Here is a 23,289-nt window from a genome sequence, read left to right as displayed (position 1 = left end):
CCTGCTTACAGCTGAAGGTCAAAAAAAAAAAAGAATTGTCAGAAAAAAATAACGACATTGGGTTCCCCTCTCCCCAAATCCATACCAGGCTCTTATCCAGGCATGCAGCCCAGCAGGTCAGGAAAGGTAGGGGACAAGCGAGCGCCCCCCCCCCAACCATACCAGACCACATACCCTCAACATGGTGCACACTAAGCAGCCGACGTCGCACGGGGGTGGTGCCACCAGGTGACGTCACTTAGTGGCCCATCCCTTAGCTATTTAACCTCCTCCCACCCAGCCAATGCTTAAAAAATGGGTCCTCCTCTTCTCGGGTCCTTCCTCTGTGCACAGAGAAGCCTGGATCCTCCACTTCTTGGGTCCCTCCTCTGTGCACAGAGCGGCCCGGGTCCTCCTCTTCTTGGGTCCCTCCTCTGTGCACAGAGCGGCCCGGATCCTCCTCTTCTCAGGTCCCTTCTCTGTGCACAGAGCGATCCAGATCCTCCTTGTAACGGTAAAACCGACACACCGACCGGGTACCTCCGCTGACGGATACTCCTAGTGCTTCCCGAGGGCTCCAAGCACTCCACCAGACACCTTAACCACCTCAGACCCCATGAACCGCCGCACCTTGGTTGGGGTCTCGCCATCTCCTATCCACCCTGGACCTACGACAAGGCTCCAGGTTCCAGTGGGTGAACCTTTCTTTCCCCAGAGAGTGAAGAAGGAACAAGCTCTTACAAGAGCTTAGTGATTATTCAAGGGAGTATGAAGAGCATAGCAATCCCTTGTAGCATATTCCCCCAAACATGAGTCGAGACTTCATGAAGGGGTAAAAACGGACTGTTTATTGAACAGGCACCGTCACACTCCCCTTACTCGGGTCCCTCCTCTGTGCACAGTGTGGCCCGGATCCTCCTCTTCTCGGGTCCTTCCTCTGTGCACAGAGAAGCCTGGATCCTCCACTTCTTGGGTCCCTCCTCTGTGCACAGAGTGGCCCAGATCCTCCTCTTCTCGGGTCCTTCCTCTGTGCACAGAGAAGCCTGGATCCTCCACTTCTTGGGTCCCTCCTCTGTGCACAGAACGGCCCAGATCCTCCTCTTCTCGGGTCCCTCCTCTGTGCAAAGAGCAGCCCGGATCCTCCTCTTCTCGGGTCCTTCCTCTGTGCACAGAGTGGCCCGGATCCTCCTCTTCTCGGGTCCTTCCTCTGTGCACAGAGTGGCCCGGATCCTCCTCTTCTCGGGTCCCTCCTCTGTGCAAAGAGCAGCCCGGATCCTCCTCTTCTCGAGTCCCTCCTCTGTGCAAAGAATGGCCCGGATCCTCCTCTTCTTGGGTCCTTCCTCTGTGCACAGAGAAGCCTGGATCCTCCACTTCTTGGGTCCCTCTCCAGTGCCTCTGTTCCCTCCCTCCTGTTGAGTTCCCCCACAGCATGCAGCTTGCTATGGGGGCACCTGTGCTGGCTGCAGCTCCCTGTGTCCCCTCTCTCCCCTGATTTTCTAACTGAATTTGATTGACAGCAGCGGGAGCCAATGACGCCGCTGCTATGTCTCAGCCAATCTAGAGGGAGAGTCCCATACAGCCGAGGCACTGGTGCACATCACTGGATAGAGAGGGGGCTCAGGTAAGTATTAGGGGGGAAGGGACACACAGAAGGCTTTTTATCTTATTGCATAGAATGCACCTTCTGCCTTTACAATCACTTTAATAAAGGAATTGTCAAAAACTCTTGTACTGTCTTTATTCACTTTTAAAAATGTTGGTGAATGGGTAGGGGGACTGGGACCTGGGGGCCCCCTTGTTGAAGGGGGCTTCCAGATTCTAATAAGCCTCCCACTTGCAGACCCCCACAAGCACTGACCATGGTTGTGGGGAAGAGGCCTTTGTCCTCGACATAGGGACAAGGTGCCTTGGGGCTGGGGGGGGGGGGAGAGCCCCATCTGCCCCAAAGCAGCGCCATGTTGAGGGCATGTGGCCTGGTATGGTTCGGGGGGGGGGGGGGTTGTGCTCGCTCATCTCCCCCCCTTTATTGACCTGCCAGGCTGCGTGCTTGGATAAAGGTCTGGTATGGATTTGGGGGGACCCCACGCCGTTTTTTTTCCTCCTTTTTTTTTTTTTACATTCAGCTGTCAGTGGGGAAGCCGTTGACAGCTGAGGGCTCATCGGTTGTTAATGACGCAGCGGCCGGCTTCCTGGCTCAATCCTAACCAGCTATACACAGTGTGGAAAAGAGAAAAAAAAAACACATGAAAGCTGCATGTAAAAAAGCATCAAAAATGCGGGTTTAAAAAAGTAAAAATGTGCCAGAAAAATGCATCAAGCACAACCCGCATAGATGTGAACCTAGGCTAACAGCTGCTGCATAGTTCCTCCATTCAGCACAGCAAAAATCATGTCCACCCCATTGTTACACACAGAGGCCTCTTCCATGAAATGTAACAGGCTCTATTGGATAAGAGGGTACCTGAACCTGGAGATGAGAATATGTTAAATGCTAAAACTGAAATGTTTGAAAATGCTCATGATGATAATGGGTTAATGCAGTCTGTCAATGAACATGTTCAGAATAATCTTCATATATTTCTTGAGATATATAGTTGATAAATATTACTGTCCCATTTGAAGTAATTTAAACCATATTCTCAGTGTCCATTAGGTAGCTGTCAATCATTTCCTTGGTCACCCTATGCCTCTGGCAAATACAGCCACTGTATATTGTCCTTTGTGTAGGCATTATGTTTATTGCATGTGTATACCTTTAAGAACCAAGTGTTTGTAATGTAATACTACAGCCCTTCTTCCCCCTCCCCCCCCCCCGCCTCCTGTTTCTGTCTCTAATTGTGTGGATTCATGACACATAGACAATGGTCTGGACTGGAGACATTTCTCCGCAGGGGGTGTGTATTGAGAGACTGCCTGTTTCAAGGTACACATATTCAGTCCCCCATGTGGTCCGCTGCTGTACAGCCCCTGGAATGTCTGTGGGGAAGCCCCTTGCATGGGGAATCCCATAAATACTGAAAGCCTGTGAATAAAAGTGTTGTTGACTCCCAGCCTATGTGTCGTTTAGTTCTTGGGAGGGAAGAATGGTATAACGCTACCTGGATTGTTGCATGCTGTACCTGCCTATTTGGAATATTACCTGTTTTCCTGTCTACCAGCGGAGACCCTGTAGATTGAACTACCCCTCCGCTACAATGCCCCTATTAGACACAGGGTGACTTACACATAAGAGGGGCCTAAGGGGCTGAGAGGGATTTCCCAACCTCTCTAAGGTAAGCTGTGTTCCACGAGCCCCCCAACCAAAATGACTTCTGTCGCAGGGTCCAAGACCTCTGCCCCACACCTGTGGCAGTTCCAGAGGCTCAGGGTGAGAAGGTGGCGGTCACTCCCCAGCAGCAGATCAGGATCCAGGGGGAGAAGAGAGAGGAGGTTGCCATCCTCCCTCCCCAACAGTCAGTCAGATCGGAGGAAACTGTCATCCCTCCCCAGTCAGGATCTGTGCACCTAAGAGACGGTACCAGAGAAAGGTTGTCCCAACCGCCAGATGGGGGTAAGGAAGATGGAGCAGCCGACTCCTCTTCCCAGCAGCAGTTGGTGCCCCAGAATGATGACACCAACCCAGCAGAAAAAGCTGGCAACAGAGCAGAGTGCTGCTGGCCTCTGTCCTCAACTAACAAAGGATGGGTTTCCGGAGAAAGTGGATGGGACTACAATCTTCACTTGTCTACCCCAGGGATGCTGGGAAGTCAGTCCAGATCCCAAACGGCCTGATGAAGTGAACGGTCGGGCGGAAGTCGGCCAGGTCCCCAACAGCATGAGGGAGTGAGCCCTGCCACACTGTCTTCTCTCCAGCGGCTGAAAGGACTCCCGGGAGAAGGGCCAGTCCACGCTTCTCCCCAGTGGCGGATATGTTCTACGAGAGAGGCAAAGGTTGGCTGGGTGAGTAACGATGTGTTCTGGACAATTTGTTTGGGGTACTATGTGGGTACAGACATTGGGGGACTGGAACTACAGACTAACTTTGAAGTCAACCCATTTGGGGTCTCCTCCTGTGTTAGTCTCCTTCCGAAAGGGGAGAGATGTGACGGGAGTCACTTTGGTTGGGGGGCCCGTGGAACACAGCTTACCTTAGAGAGGTTGGGAAATACCTCTCTCAGCCCCTTAGGCCCCTCTTATGTGTAAGTCACCCTGTGTCTATTAGGGACACAGGGTGACCGAGAAAATGATGGACAGGTACTTAATGGACACTGAGAATATAGTTTGGATTACTTCAACTGGGACATTAATATTTATCAACCATATATCTCAAGAAATATATGGAGACTATTCCTGGCTTGTTTGATTCTGAACATTGAAAGAGCCAATCGCATTGGCTTCTGTTCCATGTTAAGGCCTAGCTGCCTATTGCCAATAAGAGACTGCTTCTCACAGTCAGACTCATAGCAGATGCTAATATCATCAGCTCAACCACCTGTCTTCCAGACATCGTTGAATATGCTGATTTACTCACCTGTTATCTACTGTGGGGGTGTGTTTATACTTATGATAATGTGTATTGTACTTCATGAGCTCAATGATGGCAGTCTGCTAGTTAATTGGCTCAAGCTGATTGAATCATTGTCATCTTTTAGTTACTGGTGGGGAAGTAGAATAATGTTAATGTTGGTGGTTCCTTAGATAATTAGTTCAGGTTAATTCTACATACCCAATTCCAAAAAAGTTGGGACACTGTACAAATTGTGAATAAAAACAATGCAATGATGTGGAAGTTTCAGTATTTTATTTAGAGTACAACATAGATGACATATCAAATGTTTAAACTGAGAAAATGTATCATTTTAAGGGAAAAATAAGTTGATTTAAAATTTCATGGCATCAACACATCTCAAAAAAGTTGGGACAAGGCCATGTTTACCACTGTGTGGCCTCCCCTCTTCTTTTTATGACAGTCTGCAAACGTCTGGGGACTGAGGAGAAGTTGCTGAAGTTTAGGAATAGGAATGTTGTCCCATTCTTGTCTAATACAGACTTCTAGATGCTCAACTGTCTTAGGTCTTCTTTGTCACATCTTCCTCTTTATGATGCGCCAAATGTTTTCTATGGGTGAAAGGTCTGGACTGCAGGCTGGCCATTTCAGTACCCGGATCCTTCTTCTACGCAGCCATGATGTTGTAATTGATGCAGTATGTGGTCTGGCATTGTCATGTTGGAAAATGCAAGGTCTTCCCTGAAAGAGACGACGTCTGGATGGGAGCATATGTTGTTCTAGAACTTGGATATATCTTTCAGCATTGATGGTGCCTTTCCAGATGTGTAAGCTGCCCATGCCACACGCACTCATGCAACCCCATACCATCAGAGATGCCGGCTTCTGAACTGAGCGCTGATGACAACTTGGGTTGTCCTTGTCCTCTTTAGTCCGGATGAAATGGCGTCCCAGTTTTCCAAAAAGAACTTCAAATTTTGATTGGTGTGACCACAGAGCAGTTTTCCACTTTGTCACAGACCATTATAAATGAGCCTTGGCCCAGAGAAAACGCCTGCGCTTCTGGATCATGTTTAGATATGGCTTCTTTTTTGGCCTATCGAGTTTTAGCCGACAACGGTGAATGGCACGGTGGATTGTGTTCACCGACAATGTTTTCTGGAAGTATTCCTGAGCCCATGTTGTGATTTCCATTACAGTAGCATTCCTGTATGTGATGCAGTGCCGTCTAAGGGCCCGAATATCATGGGAATCCAGTATGGTTTTCCGGCCTTGACCGTTACACACAGAGTTGATGGAAAGATGGATGCAGCCAAATACAGGGCAATCTTAGAAGAAAAGACTTGAGACTGGGGCGGAGGTTCACCTTCCAGCAGGACAACGAACGAAACATCCAGCCAGAGCTACAATGGAATGGTTTCATGTGTTAGAATGGCCCAGTCACAGTCCAGACCTAAATCCCATTGAGAATCTGTGGCAAGACTTGAAAATTGCTGTTCACAGACGCTCTCCATCCAATCTGACAGAGATGAGATATTCTGCAAAGAAGAATGGGCAGAAATGTCCTCTCTAGATGGGCAAAGCTGGTAGAGACATCCCCAAAAAGACTTGCAGCTGTAATTGCAGGGAAAGGCGGTTCTACAAAGTATTGACTCCAGGGGGTGAATACAAATGCAGCCACACTTTTCACAGATTTATTTGTATCATTTATCATTTTCCTTCCACTTCACAATTATGGCCACTTTGTGTCGGTCTATCACATAAAATCCCAATAAAATATATTTACGTTTTTGGTTGTTACATGACAAAATGTGGAATATTTCAAGGGGTGTGAATACTTTTTCAAGGCACTGTATACTGAGTGTACTGAACCATGTGGGAGGAGCCTTTTACATATACTGAGTGGACTGAACCGTGTGGGTGGAGACTTTATAAAGAATTATATTATTATGTAATTATCCATGTTGGTGGAGCCATTTTGCCACATAGACTATCATCATCTGTATGGGAGGTACAATGTTGCAGACAAGAGGGAAGACAGCGCAGCGCCTTCTAAGTGCAGCAAGACATTTATTGAAGTATGCAGGGGCGTAACTACAGGTGTTGCAACTGCAACCGGGCCCAATGTTCCTGTGCAGCTTCCCTGTACACCTGGATAGGAGGGGCGGTGGGGGCAGCATGTAGAGAAATCACTGTCCTCCTTTTTCCTCCTGTAGCTGCAGGAGGAAAATGAAGGAGATTGGTTAAACTATATGCTGCCCCCGCCACTCCTATCCAGTTCACTTGTGTTCTGCTGTCTCTGGGCCCCTGTGTGCTCCCCTGGCCAGGGGGCCATGGGGCCCTTCATGGTTTCTTGCATCGGGGCCCTGAAGGTTCTAGTTACGCCTCTGGAAGTATGTGCAGCAGTATTACACTCACATTTAGTCAGTGAATAAGATGCAGTTAGTCAAGTAATGTTGATCAACATTACTTGACTAACTGCATCTTATTCACCGACAAAATGTGAGTGTAATACTGCTGCACATACTTCAATAAATGTCTTGCTGCACTTAGAAGGCGCTGCGCTGTCTTCCCTCTTGTCTCCCCCCAGAGATCTCTTCTGTCTCTTCCGCCGGCAGCCGCTACAGTGGACAGCTACCCCCTGAACTGTTTGGGGGTCCCCCTACCCCTGGTGTTTCCCTTTCCCCTTCCCCCCTCCCCCAGGTCCCCAGGACCAGACTTTTTTGAGACCTCTTCTTGCGCCAATTCACCACTAAGCAATGTTGCAGACATACTGTAGATAATGTGGAGAGATGGAAATCTATCACTTACCTCTCAGAGCTTCCACCTTCCTGTCTCCCTCGCTGTACGTCTTCTTAATGTTGATGATTCTGGAGATACAGAAGGTGGTTGGAGGAAATCACTAAGTGTCCACATAGAACCTTAATTTACATCTGCTAACAGCTAAATCCAATGGACAGTCCTCCTACTCCTGGACTTCTATGGACACTATTCAGTCCTCCTACTCCTGGACTTCTATGGACACTATTCGGTCCTCCTACTCCTGGACTTCTATGGACACTATTCAGTCCTCCTACTCCTGGACTTCTATGGACACTATTCGGTCCTCCTACTCCTGGACTTCTATGGACACTATTCGGTCCTCCTACTCCTGGACTTTTATGGACACTATTCGGTCCTCCTACTCCTGGACTTCTATGGACACTATTCGGTCCTCCTACTCCTGGACTTCTATGGACACTATTCGGTCCTCCTACTCCTGGACTTCTATGGACACTATTCTGTCCTCCTACTCCTGGACTTCTATGGACACTATTCGGTCCTCCTACTCCTGGACTTCTATGGACACTATTCGGTCCTCCTACTCCTGGACTTCTATGGACACTATTCAGTCCTCCTACTCCTGGACTTCTATGGACACTATTCTGTCCTCCTACTCCTGGACTTCTATGGACACTATTCGGTCCTCCTACTCCTGGACTTCTATGGACACTATTCGGTCCTCCTACTCCTGGACTTTTATGGACACTATTCGGTCCTCCTACTCCTGGACTTCTATGGACACTATTCGGTCCTCCTACTCCTGGACTTTTATGGACACTATTCGGTCCTCCTACTCCTGGACTTCTATGGACACTATTCGGTCCTCCTACTCCTGGACTTCTATGGACACTATTCTGTCCTCCTACTCCTGGACTTCTATGGACACTATTCAGTCCTCCTACTCCTGGACCTCTATGGACACTATTCTGTCCTCCTACTCCTGGACTTCTATGGACACTATTCTGTCCTCCTACTCCTGGACTTCTATGGACACTATTCGGTCCTCCTACTCCTGGACTTCTATGGACACTATTCTGTCCTCCTACTCCTGGACTTCTATGGACACTATTCAGTCCTCCTACTCCTGGACCTCTATGGACACTATTCTGTCCTCCTACTCCTGGACTTCTATGGACACTATTCTGTCCTCCTACTCCTGGACTTCTATGGACACTATTCAGTCCTCCTACTCCTGGACTTCTATGGACACTATTCAGTCCTCCTACTACTGGACCACCCCTTCCTCCTCAAAAAACTCCACTTTCTCTTCGCTGGTTCTCATCCTATCTATCCCACCCCACCTTCTGTGTTACTTACAATTCTATTTCCTCCTCTCCTCTTCCTCTTACTGTTGGGGTCCTCCAAAGTTCTGTCCTTGGACCTTTCTTATTCTCCATCTACACCTCCTCCCTGGGTCAGCTGATTGCCTCCCATGGCTTCCAATACCATTTCTACGCTGATGACACCCAAATCTATCTCTCTACTCCTCAGCTGAACCCTCCCATCTCCTCGCTCATCACTCATTTAATACCATACCAGGCTGGATGTCACACCACTTCCTCATACTCTATCCAAAACCAAGCTCATAATGTTTCCTCCCCCCACGTGCTCCTTCCCTTGACTTCTCTGTCAAGGTCAATAGCACAACTATCAACCCATCCCCGCATGCCAGGGTGCTATTTGTGATCCTGGACGCTGAACTCTCCTTTCCGCCCCACATCCATTCACTGTCCAAAGCTTGCTGCCTCAACCGCCACAAAAGCTCCAAAATATGCCCCTTCCTTACAATGACACCACAAAGCTTCTACTCCACTCCCTGGTCAACTCTCACCTCCACTACTGCAACTCCCTCCTCATTCTGGCAGGCACACATACGGAGGACACGCTACAGGCCTTTTGTTGTCTGCCGTTTATATGGACCCTTTTTGATTTTTGGATACATTTGAAGTGCTACCTGCCTCATGCTTGTTATATACCTTCTGCAGAGCCCTTAATATACAGGATATTTTGATACACCCTGTTGATGGGATGCCCTTATATATTTTGGCTGTATACAATCTGTACAGTATATGAAGTAGCCAGTTAGGCCCTGAACACGGATATGGATACATATATGCTGTTTTATTGAAGCTTCAGAGTCACTGTTGCTACTTGGGGCAATTATACAGAATTATACCAACATTTATTTTGGATTTTGTACCATCTTCTTGCGTTTTGTCTTGCCTGCCAGTACTTGAGTCGCATCAGAAATATCGGTCTGTTCTGGTCTCTCTGGCCCTGAGGAAGCCTTGTGCGAAACTTGCTGGGGACCCTTAGATCGTTCTCCATCTGAGACCCTAACGTCATCTTCTGATACAAGTTATCAGCACTCCCTTATTGGGAAGTATTTCTACTATGCGATTCTATATGTTTGTCATTTTTAATTATGTTTGACATGAGTAACCACTCCTATGCATTGTTTTAACTCTAATATGCATAATAAAACTACATTTAAGTTTACTTTGTGTTGTTATTGATCCTTCTCCTCCCATTGGCCCGTAAAGCCCCATCTTTTCTATATTTTGGTGTCTCATTGGATTACCTTTACATAGGCTCCTCCCCCTTCAGTCCATCATACAGTATATGCTGCAGCAACACTCATTCACCTTACCAACCATTCAGTGCCCTCCACCCCTCTCTGCCAATCCCTCCACTGGCCTCCATTCAGTGTCCTCCACCCCTCTCTGCCAATCCCTCCACTGACCTCCATTCAGTGTCCTCCACCCCTCTCTACCAATCCCTCCACTGACCTCCATTCAGTGTCCTCCACCCCTCTCTGCCAATCCCTCCACTGGCCTCCATTCAGTGTCCACCACCCCTCCCTGCCAATCCCTCCACTGGCCTCCATTCAGTGCCCTCCAGCCCTCTCTGCCAATTCCTCCACTGACCTCCATTCAGTGTCCTCCACCCCTCTCTGCCAATCCCTCCACTGGCCTCCATTCAGTGTCCACCACCCCTCCCTGCCAATCCCTCCACTGGCCTCCATTCTGTGTCCACCACCCCTCCCTGCCAATCTCTCCACTGGCCTCCATTCTGTGTCCACCACCCCTCCCTGCCAATCTCTCCACTGGCCTCCATTCAGTGTCTGCTACCCCTCTCTGCCAATCCCTCCACTGGCCTCCATTCAGTGTCCTCCACCCCTCTCTGCCAATCCCTCCACTGGCCTCCATTCTGTGTCCACCACCCCCCCTGCCAATCTCTCCACTGGCCTCCATTAAGTGTCCTCCACCCCTCTCTGCCAATCTCTCCACTGGCCTCCATTCGGTGTCCACCACCCCTCCCTGCCAATCCCTCCACTGACCTCCATTCAGTGTCCTCCACCCCTCTCTGCCAATCCCTCCACTGACCTCCATTCAGTGTCCCCCACCCCTCTCTCTGCCAATCCCTCCACTGGCCTCCATTAAGTGTCCTCCACCCCTCTCTACCAATCCCTCCACTGGCCTCCATTCAGTGTCCTCCTCCTCTCTCTGCCAATCCTTCCACTGGCCTCAAATCAGTGTCCACCACCCCTCTCTCTGCCAATCCTTCCACTGGCCTCCATTCAGTGTCCCCCACCCCTGTCTGCCAATCTCTCCACTGGCTTTCATTCAGTGTCCTCCACCCCCCTCTGCTAATCCCTCCACTGGCCTCCATTCAGTGTCCTCCACCCCTCTCTGCCAATCCCTCCACTGCCCTCCATTCAGTGCCCTCCACCCCTCTCTGCCAATCCCTCCACTGGCCTCCATTCAGTGTCCTCCACCCCTCTCTGCCAATCCCTCCACTGGCCTCCATTCAGTGTCCTCCACCCCTCTCTGCCAATCCCTCCACTGGTCTCCATTCAGTGTCCTCCACCCCTCTCTCTGCCAATCCCTCCACTGGCCTCCATTCAGTGTCCTCCACTCCTCTCTGCCAATCCCTCCACTGGCCTCCATTCAGTGTCCACCACCCCTCCCTGCCAATCCCTCCACTGGCCTCCATTCAGTGTCCTCCACCCCTCTCTGCCAATCCCTCCACTGGCCTCCATTCAGTGCCCTCCACCCCTCTCTGCCAATCCCTCCACTGGCCTCCATTCAGTGTCCTCCACCCCTCTCTGCCAATCCCTCCACTAGCCTCCATTCAGTGTCCTCCACCCCTCTCTGCCAATCCCTCCACTGGCCTCCATTCAGTGTCCTCCACCCCTCTCTGCCAATCCCTCCACTGGCCTCCATTCAGTGCCCTCCACCCCTCTCTGCCAATCCCTCCACTGGCCTCCATTCAGTGTCCTCCACCCCTCTCTGCCAATCCCTCCACTAGCCTCCATTCAGTGTCCTCCACCCCTCTCTGCCAATCCCTCCACTGGCCTCCATTCAGTGCCCTCCACCCCTCTCTGCCAATCCCTCCACTGGCCTCCATTCAGTGTCCTCCACCCCTCTCTGCCAATCCCTCCACTGGCCTCCATTCAGTGTCCTCCACCCCTCTCTCCCAATCCCTCCACTGGCATCCATTCAGTGTCCACCACCCCTCCCTGCCAATCCCTCCACTAGCCTCCATTCAGTGTCCTCCACCCCTCTCTGCCAATCCCTCCACTAGCCTCCATTCAGTGTCCTCCACCCCTCTCTGCCAATCCCTCCACTGGCATCCATTCAGTGTCCTCCACCCCTCTCTGCCAATCCCTCCACTGGCCTCCATTCAGTGCCCTCCACCCCTCTCTGCCAATCCCTCCACTGGCCTCCATTCAGTGTCCTCCACCCCTCTCTGCCAATCCCTCCACTGGCCTCCATTCAGTGTCCACCACCCCTCCCTGCCAATCCCTCCACTAGCCTCCATTCAGTGTCCTCCCCCCCTCTCTGCCAATCCCTCCACTAGCCTCCATTCAGTGTCCTCCACTCCTCTCTGCCAATCCCTCCACTGGCCTCCATTCTGTGTCCACCACCCCTCCCTGCCAATCTCTCCACTGGCCTCCATTCAGTGTCCTCCACCCCACTCTCTGCCAATCCCTCCACTGGCCTCCATTAAGTGTCCTCCACCCCTCTCTGCCAATCTCTCCACTGGCCTCCATTCGGTGTCCTCCACCCCTCTCTCTGCCAATCCCTCCACTGGCCTCCATTAAGTGTCCTCCACCCCTCTATGCCAATCTCTCCACTGGCCTCCATTCAGTGTCCTCCTCCTCCTCTCTCTGCCAATCCTTCCACTGGCCTCAATTCAGTGTCCACCACCCCTCTCTCTGCTAATCCTTCCACTGGCCTCCATTCAGTGTCCCCCACCCCTGTCTGCCAATCTTTCCACTGGCTTTCATTCAGTGTCCTCCACCCCTCTCTGCTAATCCCTCCACTGGCCTCCATTCAGTGTCCCCCACCTCTCTCTGCCAATCCCTCCACTGGCCTCCATTCAGTGTCCCCCACCCCTCTCTGCCAATATCTCCACTGACCTCCAATCAGTGTCCTTCACCCCTTTCTACCAATCCCTCCACTGGCCTCCATTCAGTGTCCTCTATCTCTCTCTGCCAATCCCTCCACTGACCTCCATTTAGGGACCCCCATCCCTCTCTGCCAATCTCTCCACTGGCTTCCATTCAGTGTCTTCCACCCCTCTCTGCCAATCCCCCCTCTGGCTTCAACCCAGTGTCCTCCACCCTTCTTTGCCAATCCCTCCTCTGGTTTCTACTCAGTATCCTCCATCCCTCTCTACCAATCCCTCCACTGGTTTCCGCTCACCCACCAAAATAAATTCTAAATACTGACAACATGCAAAGCCACCCACAACCCTTCACCAGCTATATCACTAACCTACTCGTTCTCTTCGTTCCTCCCAAGACCTCCTGCTCTCTAGCTCCCTCGGGCCCCTTCCCATGCTCACCTCCAGGACTTCTCCAGAGCTTCTCCTATCCTCTGAAACTCTCTACCCCATTCTGACTGATTATCTTCTGGTTTCATTCATAAACCACCTTCACTGGGAGCTCAAAAAATCCCCCATTATAAATATAGATATATATGTTATACACTGCTGAAAAAAAATGAAAGGAACACTTTTTATTCAGAATATAACATCAAGTCAATTAAACTCCTGGGATATTAATCTGGTCAGTTAAGTAGCAGAGGGGGTTGTTAATCAGTTTCAGATGCTTTGGTGTTAATTAAATTAACAACAGGTGCACTAAATAGGCAACAATGAGACAACCTCCAAAACAGGTGGAGGCCACTGACCTTTTTTTCCTTACTCATGTTTTCTGACTGTTTTCACTAGTTTTGCATTTGGCTAGGGTCAGTGTCACTACTGGTAGTATGAGGTCATACCTGGACCCTATAGAGGGGGTCAGTGTCACTACTGGTAGTATGAGGCCATACCTGGACCCTATAGAGGGGGTCAGTGTCACTACTGGTAGCATGAGGCCATACCTGGACCCTATAGAGGGGGTCAGTGTCACTGCTGGTAGTATGAGGCCATACCTGGACCCTATAGAGGGGGTCAGTGTCACTACTGGTAGCATGAGGAGATACCTGGACCCTATAGAGGGGGTCAGTGTCACTACTGGTAGCATGAGGAGATACCTGGACCCTATAGAGGGGGTCAGTGTCACTACTGGTAGTATGAGGCCATACCTGGACCCTATAGAGGGGGTCAGTGTCACTACTGGTAGCATGAGGAGATACCTGGACCCTATAGAGGGGGTCAGTGTCACTACTGGTAGTATGAGGCCATACCTGGACCCTATAGAGGGGGTCAGTGTCACTACTGGTAGTATGAGGAGATACCTGGACCCTATAGAAGGGGTCAGTGTCACTACTGATAGTATGAGGCCATACCTGGACCCTATAGAGGGGGTCAGTGTCACTACTGGTAGTATGAGGCCATACCTGGATCCTATAGAGGGGGTCAGTGTCACTACTGGTAGTATGAGGCCATACCTGGACCCTATAGAGGGGGTCAGTGTCACTACTGGTAGTATGAGGCCATACCTGGACCCTATAGAGGGGGTCAGTGTCACTACTGGTAGTATGAGGCCATACCTGGACCCTATAGAGGGGGTCAGTGTCACTACTGGTAGTATGAGGAGATACCTGGACCCTATAGAAGGGGTCAGTGTCACTACTGATAGTATGAGGCCATACCTGGACCCTATAGAGGGGGTCAGTGTCACTACTGGTAGCATGAGGCCATACTTGGACCCTATAGAGGGGGTCAGTGTCACTACTGGTAGCATGAGGCCATACCTGCACCCTATAGAGGGGGTCAGTGTCACTACTGGTAGCATGAGGCCATACCTGGACCCTATAGAAGGGGTCAGTGTCACTACTGATAGTATGAGGCCATACCTGGACCCTATAGAGGGGGTCAGTGTCACTACTGGTAGCATGAGGCCATACCTGGACCCTATAGAGGGGGTCAGTGTCCCTACTGGTAGTATGAGGTCATACCTGGACCCTATAGAGGGGGTCAGTGTCACTACTGGTAGCATGAGGCCATACCTGGACCCTATAGAGGGGGTCAGTGTCACTACTGGTAGCATGAGGCCATACTTGGACCCTATAGAGGGGGTCAGTGTCACTACTGGTAGTATGAGGCCATACCTGGACCCTATAGAGGGGGTCAGTGTCACTACTGGTAGTATGAGGCCATACCTGGACCCTATAGAGGGGGTCAGTGTCACTACTGGTAATATGAGGCCATACCTGGACCCTATAGAGGGGGTCAGTGTCACTACTGGTAGCATGAGGTCATACCTGGACCCTATAGAGGGGGGTCAGTGTCACTACTGGTAGCATGAGGCCATACCTGGACCCTATAGAGGGGGTCAGTGTCACTACTGGTAGTATGACCTCATACCTGGACCCTATAGAGGGGGTCAGTGTCACTACTGGTAGCATGAGGCCATACTTGGACCCTATAGAGGTTGCACAGGCAGCCCAACACCTCCAGGGTGGCACATTGATACGTGCCATTGGCAGAAGGTTTGCTGTGTCTCCCAGCACAGTCTCAGGAGCATGGAGGAGATTCCAGGAGACAGGCAGTTACTCTAGGAGAGCTGGACAGGGCTGTAGAAGGTCCTTAACCCATCAGCAGGACCGGTATCTGCTCCTTTGTGCAAGGAGGAACAGGATGAGCTCTGCCAGAGCCCTACAAAATGACCTCCAGCAGGACACTGGTGTGAATGTCTCTGACCAAACAATCAGAAACAGACTTCATGAGGGTGGCCTGAGGGTCCGACGTCCTCTACTGGGCCCTGTGCTCACTGCCCGGCACCGTGTCGCTCGATTGGCATTTGCCATTGAACACCAGAATTGGCAGCTCCACCACTGACACCCTGTGCTTTTCACAGATGAGAGCAGGTTCACCCTGAGCACATGTGACAGACGTGAAAGGGTCTGGAGGAGCCGTGGAGAACATTATGCTGCCTGTAACATCGTTCAGCATGACCGGTTTGGTGGTGGGTCAGTGATGATCTGGGGAGGCAAATTCATGGAGGGACTCACAGACCTCTACATGCTAGGCAACTGCACCTTGACTGCCGGTACTCGGTATTGGGATGAAATGCCCGGCCTCATGTGGCGAGAGTATGAAGCCAGTTCCTGGAGGATGAAGAAATTGATACCATTCTGGGACATTATGTTTTGGTCCATCCCACGCCACCAGGTTGCACCTCAGTCTGTTCAGGAGTTCAGTGATGCCCTGGTCCAGATCTGGGAGGAAATACCCCAGGACACCATCCGTTGTCCCATTAGAAGCATGCATAGACATTGTCCATTCTGAGTTGCTGCAATTAAATTTCAGCAAAATTGACTCACCTGCTGCTTCATTTTTTCACTTTGATTTTTGGGGTGTCTATGAATTCAGCCCTCTGTAGGGTGATAATTTTCATTTCCATCAAATGATGTGGCATCCTTTCCTTCCTAACACATTACTCGTTCCATACCAGTATAGATCCTAACACATTACCCAGTCCATACCAGTATAGATCCTAACACATTACCCAGTCCATACCAGTATAGATCCTAACACATTACCCAGTCCATACCAGTATAGATCCTAACACATTACCCAGTCCATACCAGTATAGATCCTAACACATTACCCAGTCCATACCAGTATAGATCCTAATACATTACCCAGTCCATACCAGTATAGATCCTAACACATTACCCAGTCCATACCAGTGTAAATCCTAACACATTACCCCATCCATACCAGTATAGATCCTAACACATTACCCAGTCCCTACCAGTATAGATCTTAACAAATTACCCAGTCCATACCAGTATAGATCCTAACACATTACCCAGGCCATACCAGTATAGATCCTAACACATTACCCAGCACCTACCAGTATAGATCCTAACACATTACCCAGTCCATACCAGTATAGATCCTAACACATTACCCAGTCCATACCAGTATAGATCCTAACACATTACCCAGTCCATACCTGTATAGATCCTAATACATTACCCAGTCCATACAAGTATAGATCCTAACACATTACTCAGTCCATACCAGTATAGATCCTAACACATTACCCAGTCCATACCAGTATAGATCCTAACACATTACCCCGTCCATACCAGTAAAGATCCTAACACATTACCCAGTCTATACCAGTATAGATCCTAACACATTACCCAGTCCATACCAGTGTAAATCCTAACACATTACCCCATCCATACCAGTATAGATCCTAACACATTACCCAGTCCCTACCAGTATAGATCTTAACAAATTACCCAGTCCATACCAGTATAGATCCTAACACATTACCCAGGCCATACCAGTATAGATCCTAACACATTACCCAGCACCTACCAGTATAGATCCTAACACATTACCCAGTCCATACCAGTATAGATCCTAACACATTACCCAGTCCATACCAGTATAGATCCTAACACATTACCCAGTCCATACCAGTGTAAATCCTAACACATTACCCCATCCATACCAGTATAGATCCTAACACATTACCCAGTCCCTACCAGTATAGATCTTAACAAATTACCCAGTCCATACCAGTATAGATCCTAACACATTACCCAGGCCATACCAGTATAGATCCTAACACATTACCCAGCACCTACCAGTATAGATCCTAACACATTACCCAGTCCATACCAGTATAGATCCTAACACATTACCCAGTCCATACCAGTATAGATCCTAACACATTACCCAGTCCATACCAGTATAGATCCTAACACATTACCCCGTCCATACCAGTAAAGATCCTAACACATTACCCAGTCTATACCAGTATAGATCCTAACACATTACCCAGTCCATACCAGTGTAAATCCTAACACATTACCCCATCCATACCAGTATAGATCCTAACACATTACCCAGTCCCTACCAGTATAGATCTTAACAAATTACCCAGTCCATACCAGTATAGATCCTAACACATTACCCAGGCCATACCAGTATAGATCCTAACACATTACCCAGCACCTACCAGTATAGATCCTAACACATTACCCAGTCCATACCAGTATAGATCCTAACACATTACCCAGTCCATACCAGTATAGATCCTAACACATTACCCAGTCCATACCTGTATAGATCCTAATACATTACCCAGTCCATACAAGTATAGATCCTAACACATTACTCAGTCCATACCAGTATAGATCCTAACACATTACCCAGTCCATACCAGTATAGATCCTAACACATTACCCCGTCCATACCAGTAAAGATCCTAACACATTACCCAGTCTATACCAGTATAGATCCTAACACATTACCCAGTCCATACCAGTGTAAATCCTAACACATTACCCCATCCATACCAGTATAGATCCTAACACATTACCCAGTCCCTACCAGTATAGATCTTAACAAATTACCCAGTCCATACCAGTATAGATCCTAACACATTACCCAGGCCATACCAGTATAGATCCTAACACATTACCCAGCACCTACCAGTATAGATCCTAACACATTACCCAGTCCATACCAGTATAGATCCTAACACATTACCCAGTCCATACCAGTATAGATCCTAACACGTTACCCGGTCCATACCAGTGTAAATCCTAACACATTACCCAGTCCATACCAGTATAGATCTTAACACATTACCCAGTCCATACCAGTATAGATATCCAGCATGAGATTTTTTTCCCCATTGAGATCTGATGTGTTTTCAAAGTGTTCCTTTTATTTCTTTGAGCAGTGTATTATACACGAATACCAAACATTCTACACCATAGTGAGGGAGAAGGAGGTTTCGGTTATTCTGTGTATGGAGTCTGTCACAGACACAGCACAGAACATGGAGCACATTATTTCTAATGAACAGAAGGGGGTGCTGTGTTGTCTCAGTTCAGGTATGACTCCACCGCTCCATATGTCGGATATGACATGAAGGTGATTGGTTGGACTGACCTCTAGCAGAGACTCTCACTGGATGCAGCGAGGAGTCTCTCCTGACATCAGACGCGGAGTGATCAGTTCCCAGCAGCTGGGGACACTGGAGGACAACGAGGAGATGAATTTCCTGTTATTGTGTGACTCTTCCTTCCATATCACCTTCTGATAACCAGTAATGCTGAGTCTTCCAACGACACGATCAACACCACCCCGTGCCAAAAACACTGCAATCTATAATATCCCTCCATATTATCACTTTATAATAACCCCTTATAAAGTGTAACCCCTTGTAAAGTGGTCACAATATTAGTCACATCTCCAAGAGATGAGCAGACAGACAGAAACAATAGGTGACTTAATTAACAATGGCAATGCACACCTAAAAGGCACACAATGGGAGAGATATACTTAATAAACACATAACACTTTAATAAACAGATTATAACAGGAGACACCAGTATCAGGTATGTGAGTGCAGCGCTGCTTTCAAATTATAAATCTATAAATATATATAAAAAATAATATAGAATTGTGCAATAACTTAATAACTTAATACATCTGTGGTGATCTTCAAAGGAATAATATGAAGTGTACAATCATAAAAATCTAATATTTATACACAATGTGTTCCAAATAGATAAATATATAAATAATTGTCCATATATAAATCTTTCCAGAATGCTGTGACTTTTTCCGATATTCATAAAGTGCTTGAGTGTTCAAAATGTGCAATAAGCGGGGTTTCCCCCTTAAGATGTCTGCTTACCATCAACTGGATGTAATCAGGCATGGAATAAAGGCTTTACACTCTGTTTTTCAATTGGTGAGGAATATTAGCTGGAACCTCAAGATTCATCGCCCCCGTATCCTCAAAAAGAGAAGCTTTTCATGGTGAAGTTTGTTTTAAACAACACATTTATTGGGTACATGGCGGGGATTTATACTCACAAACAACAAAGTAAAACAAGCATAGAGCGGCTCGGTGGTGTGCTGCTCCCGCAGCATACGATCCTCCGGCCGGGGATCACGTGGTACTCGCTCTACCTATCGCTAATCGTTAGCGATAGGTAGAGCGAGTACCACGTGATCCCCGGCCGGAGGATCGTATGCTGCGGGAGCAGCACACCACCGAGCCGCTCTATGCTTGTTTTACTTTGTTGTTTGTGAGTATAAATCCCCGCCATGTACCCAATAAATGTGTTGTTTAAAACAAACTTCACCATGAAAAGCTTCTCTTTTTGAGGATACGGGGGCGATGAATCTTGAGGTTCCAGCTAATATTCCTCACCAATTGAAAAACAGAGTGTAAAGCCTTTATTCCATGCCTGATTACATCCAGTTGATGGTAAGCAGACATCTTAAGGGGGAAACCCCGCTTATTGCACATTTTGAACACTCAAGCACTTTATGAATATCGGAAAAAGTCACAGCATTCTGGAAAGATTTATATATGGACAATTATTTATATATTTATCTATTTGGAACACATTGTGTATAAATATTAGATTTTTATGATTGTACACTTCATATTATTCCTTTGAAGATCACCACAGATGTATTAAGTTATTAAGTTATTGCACAATTCTATATTATTTTTTATATATATTTATAGATTTATAATTTGAAAGCAGCGCTGCACTCACATCTCTCATTTTTAAAAGAGCACCAGCACTTTTCACTGCAGCTAGCAGCTTGATGCACAGTACTTTATTTTAATATCCGTAAGCGCAGGGCCCCTTAGTTATACACCAGTATCAGGTAGGTTTGAGCTCATTATATTAACAACTACTCTGAGTCTCAGTCTAAAAGCAGTCATTGCTGGTTTGGTCACAAAGGCCCCAAATATGTATCGCGGTCCTAGATTCCCAGAGTGTGTTTTTCGGGGAGACAATCCTGAATCTGAAGCAAGACCATTCCAAGGGTCCCCCAGGCACACACCTCCCAAGAATAGAGCCCCCTCAAAAGCCAGGGCCCATAGTCAATAGGCAAGAGACTACCCTGCATTCCCCTCCAAAAGCCCCTGTCCTGGTTGGGTCTGTCCTATTCAGGGAGCAGATAATTCTCTAATGATGGACAACAATGTGATGAACGCTGAGAGCGAGGCTTGGATTACTTCTCTGAATAAGGACAATAAAGCTTCCCTTCTGGAGTGGATGGAAAGGAGTAATAATAATCTTGTACAGGGTATTGATCGGAGGGAATATGGTGACCCTCCTGCAGACTGGGTTGGAGAAGCTCCTTCACTTGGGACAGAAATATTCATCAACAATATCCCTCAATAAATCTATGAAGATAAAGTAATTCCACCTTTTCAGACTGCTGAAATATTGTATGAGTTTGTCTCAAAGACTTTGTAGACTGGTGCTGAACTGTCTGAGGTGGGGTGGATTGTTTGAGGTGGGGTGGACTGTCTGAGGTGGGGTGGATTGTTTGAGGTGGGGTGGACTGTCTGAGGTGGGGTGGATTGTTTGAGGTGGGGTGGGATCTCTGATTAATCAAAGCATTGTCTGGGCAGGCACTGAGTCACCTAGGCTTGTTTAAGGCTTGTTTAAATCACTAATAGTTAATTAGCGTACTGTGTATGCTTATGTTGGCTGTTCCTTAGTCTTTAGTCTAGGAAAATTTGAAATGTGACCAAGCTATTACCTGATCTCTGTGTGAATTTACAATAAAGAGAGTTCCAGTTTGCACCTAAGCTAGTGTCGTCTAGTTCTTGGGTGCTCAGCTATAATACCCGGTTCCTTGGGCCAGCCTAGAGGAAGCTGTATAGAGGGAAGCACCCAAGAGGGGTGCCAAGCAATCTGTCATAATCCCTATTACAGACATTGTACCCCCCTCCTATTACCGGATGGCCTCACTGCCCAGTAAGGAGGCGGGAACTCTCTCTATGTGATCCCCCCAGTCCATATCCTCGGCTCTGGAGCTCTGTGTCGGCAGCGGAATCTTCTTGTGCCAGAATGAGGATCGGATGAAGAAGAGGGGCTCCTGCCTTCTCCCGTACTTATCTGACAGAAAAAACACAGAGGTGACACAGTCAGGCGGACTGCAAGACATCCAATCACAGCCATTGATGGCCACTTACCTGGCAGGACATTATTAAAGTAGAGGGTGAGGAGGGTATAGAAGATGGTGTCCAGCGTCAGACTGATGCAGCTGGATAGGACGTGGGAGGAGTCACCCGCCATTTCTGAGAAGAACACCCCCCGCAGGTCATTTTCTAGGTGGACACTCTGAAAACACAGAAAAGTCACATTTACCCAGAATCCCTCACTGCCCATGGGTGGGGGGACCTGCCATGAGAAGAGCTGGCACTGTCCTCCCACTATGGAGATGAATCATTGGCAGAGGACCCGTTTAATGTCACACACACTCATTCCTCTCATTGTCATCTGATTTTCCTCCAATCAGCTCCTAGACCAGATACCATGTGACAGCAGAGGGAATGAATGAGGAGCACAGTGCTGCACCCTCCCAGCCTCTCATCACTGCTCTGCACCCTCCCATCACTGCTCTGCACCAGTGCACCCTCCCAGCCTCTCATCACTGCTCTGCACCCTCCCATCACTGCTCTGCACCAGTGCACCCTCCCAGCCTCTCATCACTGCTCTGCACCATCACAACCTCCCATCACTGCTCTGCACCAGTGCACCCTCCCAGCCTCTCATCACTGCTCTGCACCATCCCAACCTCGCATCACTGCTCTGCACCAGTGAACCTTCCCAGCCTCTCATCACTGCTCTGCACCAGTGCACCCTCTCAGCCTCTCATCACTGCTCTGCATCGGTGCACCCTCCCAGCACTGCTCTACACCGGTGCACCCTCCCAGTTTCCCATTACTGCTCTGTACTGGTGCACCCTCCCAGCCTCTCATCACTGCTCTGCACCAGTGCACCCTCCCAGCCTCCCATCACTGCTCTGCACCCTCCCATCACTGCTCTGCACCAGTGCACCCTCCCAGCCTCCCATCACTGCTCTGCACCCTCCCATCAATGCTCTGCACCAGTGCACCCTCCCAGCCTCTCATCACTGCTCTGCACCAGTGCACCCTCCCAGCCTCCCATCACTGCTCTGCACCCTCCCATCACTGCTCTGTACCAGTGCACCCTCCCAGCCTCTCATCACTGCTCTGCACCAGTGCACCCTCCCAGACTCCCATCACTGCTCTGCACCCTCCCATCACTGCTCTGCACCAGTGCACCCTCCCAGCCTCTCATCACTGCTCTGCACCAGTGCACCCTCCCAGCCTCCCATCACTGCTCTGCACCCTCCCATCACTGCTCTGTACCAGTGCACCCTCCCAGCCTCTCATCACTGCTCTGCACCTGTGCACCCTCCCAGCCTCCCATCGCTGCTCTGCACCGGTGCACCCTCCCAGCACTGCTCTACACCGGTGCACCCTCCCAGTTTCCCATTACTGCTCTGCATCGGTGCACCCTCCCAGCCTCCCATTACTGCTCTGCACCAGTGCACCCTCCCAGCCTCTCATCACTGCTCTGCACCTGTGCACCCTCCCAGCCTCCCATCGCTGCTCTGCACCGGTGCACCCTCCCAGCACTGCTCTACACCGGTGCACCCTCCCAGTTTCCCATTACTGCTCTGCATCGGTGCACCCTCCCAGCCTCCCATTACAGCTCTAC

General features: G+C 49.1%; 1 protein-coding gene across 1 annotated transcript in view; it reads right to left on the bottom strand.

The window, feature by feature from the left end:
• Positions 1-23,289, bottom strand: part of LOC309567518 (ABC-type organic anion transporter ABCA8-like) — a 201,140-nt gene that overhangs the window by 133,129 nt on the left and 44,722 nt on the right. The window contains exons 9-11 of the mRNA XM_082272902.1: positions 21,735-21,882; positions 21,498-21,657; positions 7,277-7,335 (exon numbers count right to left, since the gene is read on the bottom strand). Coding sequence (XP_082129028.1) covers positions 7,277-7,335; positions 21,498-21,657; positions 21,735-21,882 — 367 coding nt within the window. The remainder of the gene's footprint in view (positions 1-7,276; positions 7,336-21,497; positions 21,658-21,734; positions 21,883-23,289) is intronic.

The sequence above is a fragment of the Pelophylax lessonae genome, assembly GCF_965119305.1.
Source record: "Pelophylax lessonae genome assembly, chromosome: 11".
Lineage (NCBI taxonomy): Eukaryota > Metazoa > Chordata > Amphibia > Anura > Ranidae > Pelophylax > Pelophylax lessonae.
The sequence above is the reverse complement of the archived record's forward strand: the minus strand, read 5'-3'. Positions and strand labels throughout refer to the sequence as shown.